At 44.2% G+C, this 13,174-nt stretch overlaps 2 protein-coding genes across 4 annotated transcripts in view; one reads left to right on the forward strand and one right to left on the reverse strand.

Moving 5' to 3' along the window:
* GRAMD2A (GRAM domain containing 2A) overlaps window positions 1–8,280 on the forward strand; it is a 92,113-nt gene extending 83,833 nt beyond the window's left edge. Inside the window, exon 11 of the mRNA XM_067555997.1 lies at window positions 8,194–8,280. Coding sequence (XP_067412098.1) covers window positions 8,194–8,227 — 34 coding nt within the window. The 3' untranslated portion in view covers window positions 8,228–8,280. The remainder of the gene's footprint in view (window positions 1–8,193) is intronic.
* On the reverse strand, window positions 1,838–13,069 carry SENP8 (SUMO peptidase family member, NEDD8 specific). Of its 3 annotated transcripts, none has more exons than XR_010921340.1 (3): window positions 12,949–13,069; window positions 3,481–4,455; window positions 1,838–3,332 (listed from the first exon to the last, which is right to left on the reverse strand). XR_010921340.1 is itself a non-coding variant. In XM_067556002.1 (1 exon), exon 1 carries the CDS (start codon window positions 4,410–4,412, stop codon window positions 3,774–3,776), a length of 639 nt encoding a protein of 212 aa, XP_067412103.1. In that variant the 5' UTR covers window positions 4,413–4,455; the 3' UTR covers window positions 1,838–3,773. The 3 variants fall into 3 exon arrangements, 1 of the variants encoding a protein (XP_067412103.1); XR_010921341.1 differs by having other exon boundaries at window positions 1,838–3,119; window positions 3,206–4,455; XM_067556002.1 differs by lacking the exon at window positions 12,949–13,069 and having other exon boundaries at window positions 1,838–4,455.
* Between the last annotated feature and the right edge of the window lie 105 nt (window positions 13,070–13,174).

Genomic DNA, 13,174 nt, shown 5'->3' on the forward strand with positions numbered 1-13,174 from the left:
AGCTTCTAGGACTAAACCGAGTTTAATAATTATAATTATCTGAGACATAGGTCTAACTTAACAATTGCAATTATGCAAACTAAACATCCAATATACTTAAATTAGAGTTAACACACCTTTACTTAACAAATTAAGGAAATATGGCACAAGACTGAAATTAAACATCCCTATTTTAAATCCACAGGGGCAGCTGAATAAATCAATTAATAAAAATAGGAGACAGTATTAAATGAAACTTGTCTAGCTGGCATTTACACTGCCACGATTTACCCCACCTCCAGTGTGCGCACTCCCCTAGAATTCAGAGCCCTAACCCCTTGCTTGCGTGGGCCTGCTTGAAGATCTGAAGAAGCAGGCAGCACTCTGCTGGTTCAGTGTACCAGTTCAGCCCAGGTATCAAGCTGGAGGTTTGGAGTTGGCCCAACCAAATGTCTGCAGTCCTGGCCCTGCTTGAAGGGACTCTCTCTTTGCCTCTTCTCAGGCCCAGTCAAGGTCTCTCTGCTGTGCCCCTTCCTTTACACGCCCTGCCTCAAACACGCTCACCCCACCTTCACTGCAGGCCCACCTCAGTCAGCTCCAGGCTCAGTCCCTGCCCTGGCTTGGGCAATGCCACCAACCTCCGAAGCTCCCTGCTCGATCAAACTCCAGCAGGCTCTCAGAAGCAGCTTTGGGACCCCGGCAGCAGGCAGTAGCCAGCAGCAGTCAGGCAGCAGCTTCCAGACTTGGCTGTGCTCCACCCCAGCACCAAAATGGAGTCCCCCGAATGCTTTTCTCTGACTCCCTGGAAGGGGAAGAGTCTCTCTTTTTTTTCCCCAAGGCATCATGGGAGTTGCAGTTTCCCAGGATCTTCCCAACTGTAAACTCCCAATTAAGTTGCAAGGCCCCTGAAGTACAGGGTGCCTACATAATATTTGAATGTGGGGGGGCTTCCTTATGCAGTCTCTCCTGTAGAAGCTGTGCTAGTGTGGATAAATAATGAAAGCATGGCCTAATGACTTCCACTGCAATACTTTTAGTGGAAACTGAGGGCACAGAGCACCTTCTAGGATTGGGTCCTTATGCTGTAGAGCTAGGCCCAACTGAGCCACAAATCTAGGCCACCTCCTTATTTTATGGCTCTGCTAGATAACAAGTATTGATCACAAAGTCTCCTCTCATCCCTGAGCAACAATGCACTCCCCTCCCCTCCTTCAAACATTATTTAGATCTTGTGACCAATCTTTACTCATCTGAGAAATTATCCTGCAGCTGTCATCCAGCATAAGAGAAGCAGAGATACTAAATTAAAGCCTGGAAATATTCCCCCACCCCATCATACATGGTTTTACAGGAGTTAATTTCTGTCTCCTGTTTTTTGGGTTTTTTTGCCCCCCTTTTTTTTATGGCCATCCCCTTACTCTGATCCATTTACTAGTTGATATAGGAGTTAAGTGATTTGAAAACTTCATGTCAATTCCAACTTTCCACAACCCATGGCTCAGTTGCTCTTGATGGTGCCAAAATGTAGTAAGAACCTGCTTGTGACTCATGCTGTCAACTGTAAAAGAGAAACTACCAAATAAACAGAAATATTGTTGCTTTTGGGCTGCTTAGCAAAAGGTGGCAACAGCAACTTTCCTCTCCGGGCTGTAATTCTATTACTTAGATGAAAAGAGCTATGCAAGAGTAAGGCATTTATTATTACTGATTAATAGGTTATTTTAACATCCTTCCTTCCCTGGCTCCCTACCCCATACCCTTTATAAATGTAACCCACAAAACAAACCCAATTCTACAAAACAGAAAACACTTCTTTAAATTGGTATCTTTCTTTATTCTTGGTACTGTATTTTCCAAGTGACACATCTGATTGGGAAGAAGCAGTCTGAGGTGGATTGATTCAAAGCTGGAAAAGCATTCTCTCTGAGGGGAGGCCTAATGCGGATACCACACCACAAACAGAAGTATCTGTCTGTTAACTGAACAGCTAATCTGGAATGGATATTAGAAGTAACTGTCTGCACACCAGGGCTGCAGGGCAAATGGGTGTGTGTGTTAGTTCTTGGTTGCAGCAGGGGCAATAAATAGGAATGGAGAGGAAAAACAAGCAAATTACCTTAGAAACAACCAACCCACTGTCCCACTTTTGACCCAGAGTAGCAGGGTGTCCAAGCAGTGCAGAATATTGTGCTCAGCTAGGCAATGCACTTAGCGTAAGGTGACTTAACAACCCTATTTTGTCACAGTTCCAGGTATTTCAGACATAGGTCAGTGGAATTAACTTTTCCCATGTACTCAAGAGGATAAAGAGAAAGCAGAGTCAGAGGGAAACCCTCCATTCTATCAGCACAGGAAGTCTAGCAAAAGTCATTACATTATAATCTTTAACTCTCCTCCCGCATAATCACTACTGTTTTAGTTGACTGGGCATTTTGGAAAAGTTCATTGGGCCACATGCTCATGTAGTATGAAGCAGAATCAATGGAGCTATGCTGTTTTACACTGGCCCATCGTTTCCAGTGAGGCAGTAGATTACATATTCATGCTTTTTTCATTTTACACTGACACCTCACTCTTCCCTCAACATCCCTTCTGATAATGAGCTCTGCTTTCTTGGATCCCATATGTAATCCAATGATGGCATGAAGGCTTTTCTATTTTGACTGAACCACTTGCATTTGGTATGATACACCAGTATACTGATGACTAACAGCTTGGTTTTCAGAAGTGTTCCAACTCCCATTGATGTCAACACCTCTGAAAAATCAGACCCTACTTTTTTTTTTTTTTTTTTTTTTGCCAGTATTGCTTTTTACAATGCATGAAAGGACCCAAAAGATTTTTTTCTTCTTGGTCATTACATTAGAAATATCAGGAATGTGAAGTCCTGGGTTTTGCTAGAGAAGTTGTTGGTGATCTCGTGTATTCTGAGCTGTCTTAAAACTTAACTGGAGGAGTAGAGGTGTGGAATCTGGGGCTTTTCTTCCACCTCTTTGTAGGATATTAGTACTAAGTATGTGTTGAATCAGTGAAAAGGTTATTTTCCATCTCAATCAGGTTTCACTTTTAGTATTTGTTTTGTCACTCTTCTACTAGTTTTCCAGTGGTTCAGTCTTCCAGGGTAGAAAAAACAACAATTTCTAATATAAAAACAAGCAGAAAATAATTCAGACCTTCATAATACATCGTTAAAGCAGCAAGAGAACAACTTTTTTTTTCTTCTTACCTTTTGAGGCACCTGTAAATGATCTTCACCTTTACATCTGATTTTGCAGGTGCAATATTGCGCAGTCAGATCAAAGGATATGGGTATCCCAGTATCAGATTTTCAGGCATAATTGTGCAGCTAAATCCTATAATTTGGAACCACAATTAAAAGCAGGCACAAATCAGAGCTGTCCTTTTAAAATTTAGGCCCTATGTATGTGTGATGGACATCACTGAACTGGATTATATTTAGACTAGCAATGTCTATAGACCAAGTGAGGGCTCATTGCTTACTGTGGATGGCGGAGGAATCTTCAGCAACCTAGTCTGATATAGGTAAAAAAGTGCTTGAAGTCATAAAACTGCCTTCAAGAAGGTTCTGCTGAATGCAAAAAGTGATGTTACCAGTACTTAAATCTGAAGGCTAATAGGTGGTAGAGGAGACGAAGGGTTTTCAGCTGGGGTAGTGCAGGGTGCAGCCATGCTAGAGGGGTTACATTCTTTCTGCACAGAAATCCTATACTTAGATATCTCCCTCAGGCACTGGGGGTGGAGGCTAGAGACTGGAAAGGTAGTTGTTGGGGGCATCATTTGCATGCAAGTTTGGCAATGAGAGCTTTCCATTCTGCCCTCTTCTGTGTGATATAAGGAGGAGTGAGGAGCTGCAACACTGGCTCCTGCTGTCCCCTGAAGTACCCCTGACACAGAGCCTCTGTGTTACAGATCACATACATTCCGCAGTCATAGCTGTTCTGCTGGGCAGGTGCCTTTTCCTCTACAAAGGCCACTTTGCTGCCTCTTTTGCCCAGAAATGCCTCTAGTTTCCCTGCCACCTGCTTGGCATGGGCAGAGTTGCTCTTACTGTGGGAGTCATAATGGGCAAAGCAGTTTTTGTCTCGGAAGTAAACTAAGAGGCTCCAGTGGGTGCCCCCAGCAGCCTGGTTGGAGTTATCATTGATGGCCAGGAACACCATCTTCTTGTGTGGGAGGCCCAGTGGCTTCAGGAACACAGCTACTTCCTCCTGGCTGGTGGCACACTTGATGAACTGAGCCACTTCAGGGCTGACAAAGCATACTTGTTCAGAAAAGTCTTGGAACTGGTCACTGGCAAAATATTCAAAGGCAAACCCAATGATGTGGTCATTAAGCCAGCTGGGGGGATCCAGCAAGGAAACATCTGATTGCCTCAGCAAACTGTCCACATAACTCAGAACAACAGGGTCCATTCCGCACAGGCAGGGGTCACAGCACTCCAAGAAAGGTCAAAAGCTAAGATAAACCAAAGGAGATAAGTTAAGTTACTATCCAAACAGGCTGCACTTTTTATACTGTAAAGGAGCAACTATTTCTGATATTGTCATGTGAAAACCAAGGGATTTTCCTCACCTGTCGTTTAAGGAATGAGGGTTAAACAATCTATCAAACGGCAAGAAACGTGAGCAGAATTATTTGAAAGTACATTTCCTCCACCCATTGGTGCATGGTGGAGGCTGCATGGAGTCTGCTGGATCCCCAGGCTAGTGCTAGAAACTATAGCGCTGTGTTCCCCATAATACACTGGAGAGGAAGGAAGGTCCAGTGGTTAGAGTGCTAGTCTGGGCTGTGGGAGATGTGGATTCAATTCCTGCTTTGCCACAGGCACCCTGTGTAATCTTGGACAAGTCACTTGGTCTCTCTGCCTCATCTGTAAAATGGGGATAAACAGTAATTTTCTACCTCCCAGGACTGTTGAGGATAAACACATTCAAGATCATGAGGTGATTAGACCCTATGGTGATGGCGCCAGAGAGGTACCTAAAATAGCCAGATGGATGCATGGCTCATGGTGTCAGAACTACTTGGTCCACACAAAACTGCTTATCTTCCAGCTGGATGGAAAGGCAGCTGTCTGTAATGGGAGAAATACACTAAAGAAAAACAAGGTTACTAACATGATAAACTCCCCCATGAGCAAGCGTTCCTTAGGCCGCAATTTACCAACTCTGGTGGTACTTGGACTGTCTAAATCGATATCAAGTACCTATTAAATTCAAGATGTGCATTTACCCCAACTCAAATACTTGCTTGGCACACTTCTACTCAAATAGAAAGGGTTTAGTAGTTATACTGTCTACTGGGCTCCTGACTACTCATAAGGAAGAGTTGTTGCAAAAATAATTAACACTGGTTGCTCTAAAGCATGGTCTACCTCAACGATTAACTCATATTGAGATTCTTCTCTGGACATTTCTACGTATCTATTTACCCCACCTCTAATCGATCTAAAAACAATTGAATAACCCTACACTGCTCCAAATACTTGACCTAAAGATATTCAGGTCCCAAATGATTTTATTTTAAAAAAGCGTTTATAGAACTTTCTGTAATTCAATGACTGTTTGGGGATTAATTTTCCCCTGTAATGCTGGAAACCTAAATACAAAAGCATTGGGTATGTGTATGGATTTTCATCAGGGATGAATCACAACTCAGCAGGTAGTTATGACCACCTCATCCTTCCTTTATTGCTAAATAGGATGGAGGTTCTGGGTTAGTCCTGGTATGGAGAAAGATTGAGAACCTCTGGGTTACAGCATAAGAACTGGGGTGTGAAATGGACTAACAAAGCTTGGACATTACTCTAGTCAATTTCACCTAAGTGAAATGCAGAGTAATCAGACAGCATATGTAGTAAAAATTAAATCAGATTTTAAACTTTTAAAAAATATTTTTTTAAAAAGCATCAAACACAAGGAAGGAAAAGAGCTATTTAATAGTTAATAAGCAGCATTGGTTGCACTTCCAAGCCCAGATAAGGATTTGCCCAGTAGAAGAAGATTGCCCCCTCCAAGGGAAATTCTTTGGTAGTATGGGGCTTGACAGCTACTTCTATGCTTCCCCATTTCCTCCCCTCACCAGGCATGAAGATGCTTGGGCGATTCTCAGCTGCTGAAACACATGTGGGATCTACTTGGCTGATCTACTTAATGCTGGGTACCTGGGAGACTGATTGGCCCCACACACTGAGTTATGCCATGTGCTGCCCGAAGCAATCCAGGATCTGGCCCTATGCTTCCAAAGTGCTGTGCAAAAATTAGTAAGTTTCACTTTAGTATGATTCATTGTAACCAAGGCAGCAGCTATCACTTATGATAGGAAACAGTTCATGCATTGTTTGTTTGCACATTAAGGAGTGGATTTGGCTTTTCCTCATTGCAACAAAAAAGCCATTCCTAATCCAGATATGTGTGAATTAAGATAGGACTAAAATTAACCTGTCAACTCTTGGCAGGGTCCCTTTAACATGTGATTTTTTGCCAAAGAAAGCTTGTTAAATAGAATGACATGTATGCAACCTGTTAAATGTATAATATACCAGAAGGAAGGTCCAAGGTAACCTGCATGGACAGGCTGGATGTGTAATAGACAGGAAGGAAGACCCAAAGTGAAATATTTTAACCTTTAAAAAGCTCATGGGTCACTGACAGCTTCAACACAGGCCAAATAGAAATGACCATTAAAAAGGAAAGGGAGCAGCCATTATTATTTCTACTGAGCCAAACACAATGGTAGTTGGGACCATTTCACATGTTTGGACTCTGATCCATTATTTCCAAATGTAAGGAGCAAGTAAAATGGAATAATCTGGATTTTAGGACAGAAGTAGAGAAAACATGGAGAATGCATTAAGTGTCCAAGACTCTTGAACTCTCACTTAGCTGAAACTCTGGATAAACAGATATATACCTCGCATTGCGAGGTATAAAAGTGGGCAGTCTTGAGCCAGTCTGCTAATGAGAAACTTCTCAGATGTGTGCTTCATCTTTTCCCAGAGACATGCAGATCAAAACAGCAAACTTGCCAGTCAGGCCTTGCAAGGATTAATGGTTGCATGATGAAGCTTGCATCCTGAACTTTGTTCTGTTTCCTCCCTGTAGCGATGAAACTGGGCTTTCCAATTTTTTTTTTTTAAGTAAATAATTTGGCAGCTTCCCACAAGCACTCTCTTCCTGATTATAACAAACAACACTTAATTGCTACTAGCTACTACTTTTAATTTTATTGCCATCTGGTATTTATGAAGCTGCTTGTAAGATCTGCATGATGACTCACCAGATGTATTACACAGTTTAAAAGAGAACACTTCAGTCTCACATTCATCCAAGAGCCACCCAGCACAAGTGGTATACTGCACCAAAAATAGTAAAGTCAGTTTAGAAACTACAGCTTTCTCTCTGAGAAACAGAACCTTCCAGTTAGAACTAAAGATGAACTTTAGGTGAAAGATGAAGTTTAGGGGTGTTTCAAGTCCAAGTCACAAAATTCCAATCAGAACTTCCCCATTAGCTTAAAGGGAGTCTCTTTCAGCTCTTCCTGTTACAAATCTGACCTCTCTGTAGAGAATCTCAAGCATACTTCATCCAAAACTTATAATTTAGAAGAAATACTGATTGGCTACAATGAGGATTATAGCAGTAATCTAGATTATAAACAAGTGTTGTGTTCATTGTGTTTTGTCAAGCAGCTGATTGAACTTTGTAAAAGCAACATCTACTTCTTTGCCTCCCTGCTGGGTAATGCAACTGGGTATTGGTTTTGAAACAAAGGCAGATGGGCTTGCCTGTTTTCTGATCTGAAGTTGAAATCCCAGAGTATTTGGTGATAGAAGAAAGTAATTTAAAAAAAAAATAGAATAAACCCACAAATGAATATGAAAGTCAATCAAGTCACACTTCTGAAGTTGTCCAGCTGGTTCAGTAATTTAAAAGGTTACTGTGGTATCTTACATTAAGGTGACTGAGTTACCACATTAATATGCCATGTTCTTTTTTCTCTCTCACATCTCAGTTATTGCAATCTTGGGTGTTACTAATAAGTAAAAATTTAAGATAGAAGTGTGATTCTTAAATTGATGGTGTCCCTTTGAAACCAAAATTGAGGGTGGCAGTTGTTTTACTAAAGTTCTGCAAAATTTGAATTATTTTCATGAAATATGATTCTTTTTAAAGTTAAACCATCTCCTTGCAGCGTTGGGAACACAAGCTGTGCCACACTGTGCTAGTGCTTGAGAACCAGGACGCGAAATTGACCAGAACCTGACAAAGAAAAAGTGAGTCTGTATTTATCTAACCTGAGAAAAGAAGAGCATAAATGGTGAAAAGTGTAACAATCTGATTCATTTCTGTTTTAATAAGTTTAAGATGTTAACATATGGACAGAATATTTTAAAATATGTTGTTTGCTGTGCCCCTTTAGCAAATCTACAAAATTTGGAGAAAGCACAAAACCTCAGTGGAGGAAGATATTATCCAAACATTACATATGAAAACATTGAGGAACAGAGATATTAAACGACTTGCCCAAGGTCATATAGGAAATCTTTGGCGGAGATGGAAATATGAACTCACCTCCTGACTCTTAGCCCCATGATTTAACCACAACACCATCCTTCTAAATGAAGTGCAGTTTTTGATAGCATGTCAGTGCTTCTTCATAGATTCCAAGCCCAGAAGAGACCATTGAGGGTACATCTATATTGCAATAAACTCATGGCACAGTTTCAGAGCCCAGGTCAATTGACTCAGGCTCCTGGGGCTCAGGCTGTGAGGCTAAAAATAGCAGTGCAGATGTCAGGGCTTGGATTGGAGCCTGGGTGCTGAGATCAACTCCACTCATAGGATTTAAGAAGCTGGGCTCCAGCCCAAGCCTGAATGTCTACATTACAATTTTTAACCCTGCAGCCTGAGTCCCGCAAGTCGAAGTCAGCCATAGCCATGCCCATGGGTTTATTATTACAGTGTGGATGTACTCTGTGATCATCTAGTCTGACCTTCTGTGTAGCAGAGGCCAGAAGACTTCCCCAAAATAATTCCTAAAGCAGATTTTTTTAGAAAAAATCCAATCTTGATTTAAAATGGAGAATCCACCACATTGTTCCAACAGTTAAAGCATAAATTTTTAACAGTGAGAGAAGTTATTTTCCATCTTAATTTGTCTAGCTTCATCTTTCAGCTATTAGATCATGTTATACCTTTTTCTGCTAGACTGAGGAGCTCATTAACACTTGTTCACCATGTAAATTCTTACAGACTGTAATCAAGTCACCTCTCAACCTTTTCTTTGTTAAACTAGATAGTTTGAGTTCCTTGAATCTATCACTATAAGATGTGTTTTCTAATCCTCTAATCATTCTCATGGTTCTTCTCTGAACCCTCTCCAATGTGTCAACATCCTTCTTGAATTGTAGGCACCAGAACTGGCCACAGCATTCCAGCAGCAGTCACACCCGTGCCAAATACAGAGGTAAAGTAACCTCTCTACTCCTACTTAAAATTTCTGTTTATGCATCTAAGGATAGCATTCTCTCTTTTGGCCACAGCATCACACGGGGATCTCATGTTCAGCTGATTATCCACCACAACCCCCAAATCCTTTTCACAGTCACTGCTCCCCTGGATAGAGTCCCCCAGCCTGTAAATAAGACCTATGTTCTTTGATGTATTCCTTTTACATTTAGCCATATTAAAAAGCATATTGTCTGTCTGTTCAGGCTTACCAGGCAATCCAGGTCTCTCTATATCAATGACATGTCTTCATTAATCATCACTCCCCCAATTTCTATATCATCTGCAAACCTTCAGTGATTTTGTTTTCTTCATTAATAATGTTACACAGCATAGGGCCAAGAACCAATCCCTGCAGGATTTCACCAAGGGACTTCACCCATTCAATGATGATTCCTCATTTACAATTACATTTTGATTACATTACAATTACAGCAGTGAGTAGTTTTAATCCATTTAATGTCAAGTTCATTTGATATCTGATTTTTTTAAATCCAAATGTCATGCAGTACCAAGTCAAATACAGTATAGAAGTATAAGTCATTTTCAGTGATATTGAAATCTGATGGGAGACTGATTTCTATTTATCACGGGTGATTGTCCTGGACTAGTAACCTGACTACCACCACAATACTGTTGGCAGGACATTAATTTAGTCTAAATCTTCATGTATGTCAAAGCTGCCTAATATATTCTATTAATTCCAGCACTATAAAACATCCTTCCAGTTATGAAAAGTTAAGAGCCCAGGCAGAAGGTTTTCACCCATCCCTTATAATAAAGATAACAATTAAAAAAACTAATGCTATTTGAGTAACTCCTTAATTAAGAACTATGCAGTGTAGGTAAGTGGAATGTTGTAAGGCTTCAGTTAGGCTAGACAGCAGAAGTTGAGGAAAATTTTCACAGTTCTCACATGCCCACAGACAGAACAGACTGCATCCATAGACCATGCCTACGCCTTCCACTTTGTTATCAAAGCTCAGAGAGTAACCATATCCACCTGCAAGATGGAATACGGTTTTTGGTATTTACATATCAATTAAGCACACTCCAGAATCCTACCTTGTTTCAAAATCCTATATGACAATAAAAAGCCTTTGAACTAAAATAAAAAATTTTTGCAGGCCAGGATTGCAGCCACGGGCTTATATTTTACTCAAAGGCGATGGGGGAGAGAGAAAGATTGAGACCAGCAGAGTACAGAAACCTGATCTGGTGGAGATGAAGCTTGGTGTATAGAAGGGGGAAAATAACTTAAGTTCCAGATTCTTATTTTATCTGAAGTAGAAAAAGTGGATCACCATTCACTTATTTTCAAGCAGCATTTATTCAACAAAATATTGAAAAGGATTAAAGAAAGAACATACTTAAAACCAAAGTGTGCATCTTCCTCTTGAAAAGAATACAGCATTCAGTATGGTGGAATTCAGTCATGAGAATTGCTTTGGGCATTATGTTTGATCTTTTAAAAATAACAGTGGCGTACTGAAGGTTTCCGGCGCCCAGGGACCAAGCCTACATTTGCAAACCCCCCCCCCCCCCCCCATGCAGAGCAGGAGCCAGCACCTCCCCACAGCTGCCCCAGGGAGGGAGGATCTTTATCTGAGAGGGGGGAGACTTGGGGGCCCGCAAATAAAGCCTTGGCTCCACCCCTCTTTACTTACCCACCGTGCAGCGCCTACCTCTCCTGCTGCAGCCCCACAGCCAGCTTGGATGGGGGTGGCCTCACCCCCCCGGCCTAGGGAGGAAGGCTGGACTGGCCCTTCACAACGCATGGAGGGAGAGAGGGAGGTGTTGAGGTGCACCCCTCAGAGCCTCCTGTGCCTTTGCCCCCTGCCTGGCATGAAGGACCGGTCCAGCACTTACCTGCTGCTCCAGCCCCGGAGCCAGGCGCCACCTTGGACAGGATGACCTCTGCAGCCGGCTCGGATGGGGGCGACCTCACCCCCCCAGCCTGGAGGGGGGGCATGCCAGGCTGGCCCTTCACAACATGCAGGGAATGGGGGGTGCAGGAGGCTCTGAGGGGCGCAGAGCCTCCTGCGTCCTCCCACCCGTCATAAAGGGCCAGCTTGGCACGCCTCCCATCCCCCTGCTCACTTACCTGCCACTCCAGTCTTGCACCAGCTTGGATGGGGGAACGGGGGGGGCCGGGCCGGCTCCTCATGACGTGGGGGAGGAGGCGGGGGGAGGCGCTGAGGGGCACCCCTCAGAGCCCCCTGCATCCCCTGCCTCGTGCAGGTGCAGAAGGGCTGGTCCGGCGCCCCCTTCACAGGCCGGCACCCGCTGTCCTGGCCCCTCCGCTGTCCCCCTCAGTACGCCACTGAAAAATAATACCCTCTGGAGGTGGGTATGCTACCATGCCTCAGTTCCCCTTCTTTTGAAGAATCAAATGTCACACAATTGGTGTTTTATATATGTCTCCCCTTCTAAGGTCTGGTTGATTTAATATAAATGAACAAAGTCATTCAGCTCTTCACCCTTGTGGGTGGACTGCCAAAATCCTTTCTGGCCCTCTTCCCTGAGTTTTATAGACAAACTTATATCACAACTCTACCTTGCCTTCCTACCACGACTTTGCAATAATCCTGCTTCTGCCCCAACTCCCTCTGTAGCAGGAGCTCTGTTGATCCAGATCTCCTGGGAGGTGGCAGATTCCTGATCGCATCATCTCAACAGCAGAGAAGGGACTTAAAAACCTGGGGTCTCCCACATCCCAAGTGAGTGCTCTAACCACTGGGCTAAAGATTATAAAGCAGCTGCTCCTCCTCTCCCAGCTGTTTTGGGGCCATAGGTGTTTGGCTGCCAAGGGGCCTGATCCAATAGGTGTGATCACAAGCTGCCTATCTTCCCATGGGGGGGAATCACCCGCAGACAGGTGCCAATGCCAAGCCTAAGAGAGTGTGGGGCTGATCACACTCCTCTAGCCCCGCATCGCGGAGGCCCTGGCACCGAAATTATTTGAGGCTGCGGGAGCTGTTTGAACGGACTCGTCCTTAGTGGGTACTAGAGACGGGCTGGGGGTTTTCACTGCATGGAGATGACCCCAGGGCTGCGGAGGGGCACTTTTGGCACCGAAACGCCCGCGGTCTGTACCGGGGAGGCCCTTCTCCCCGCGGGGTAGAGGAGGCCGTTGCTCTTACCGGCCCATCCTGCCGACCCCTTGCCGCCTTCCCCAGGGGGCAGCTCAGCCGCTGCGGGGGCGGGCGGGCGCAGCGGGAAGGGTTGCGAGGGGAATAGGGGCTCGAGCGGGGCGGGCTTTGCTCCCTGAAGATAATTTGTAGCGCTCCAACCCTTCCTCCCCCGGGAGGGACCCGAGCGGCCCCGGCCCCCTGGTGTCGCTCCGCCAGCCCACGCCAGGAAGGAGCACGGCATCGCCGGCGTGGCGAGGCAAGTCCAGCCTCATAGCCCGGGCACCAGCTAACCCTCGTCGCCTCACCTCACACACGACGCCAGCCCGGAGCCGGTAGGCCCTTATCGGTTGCTAACGGCAGCCGAAAAGGCAGGAATAACACTGTCGTAAACCGGCATCGTGTTGTACGACGACGCCCACTGTGCGGTTAGAGGAAGGGAGGAGCACGCTGGCCCAGCCTCCTGAAGGGTCTAATTAGCATGGGGCTGAAAACGGGATGAGGGGAACGGCGCAGAAAGCTACTGCGCAGAAG

Source organism: Emydura macquarii, unplaced genomic scaffold (genome assembly GCF_026122565.2).
Source record: "Emydura macquarii macquarii isolate MOO-44397 ecotype Brisbane River unplaced genomic scaffold, CSIRO-AGI_Emac_v2 contig_1644, whole genome shotgun sequence".
NCBI lineage: Eukaryota > Metazoa > Chordata > Testudines > Chelidae > Emydura > Emydura macquarii.

Excerpts from the sequence above, each read along its gene's own strand:
- SENP8 (XM_067556002.1), bottom strand. The coding sequence starts at position 4,412 with ATGGACCCTGTTGTTCTGAGTTATGTGGACAGTTTGCTGAGGCAATCA.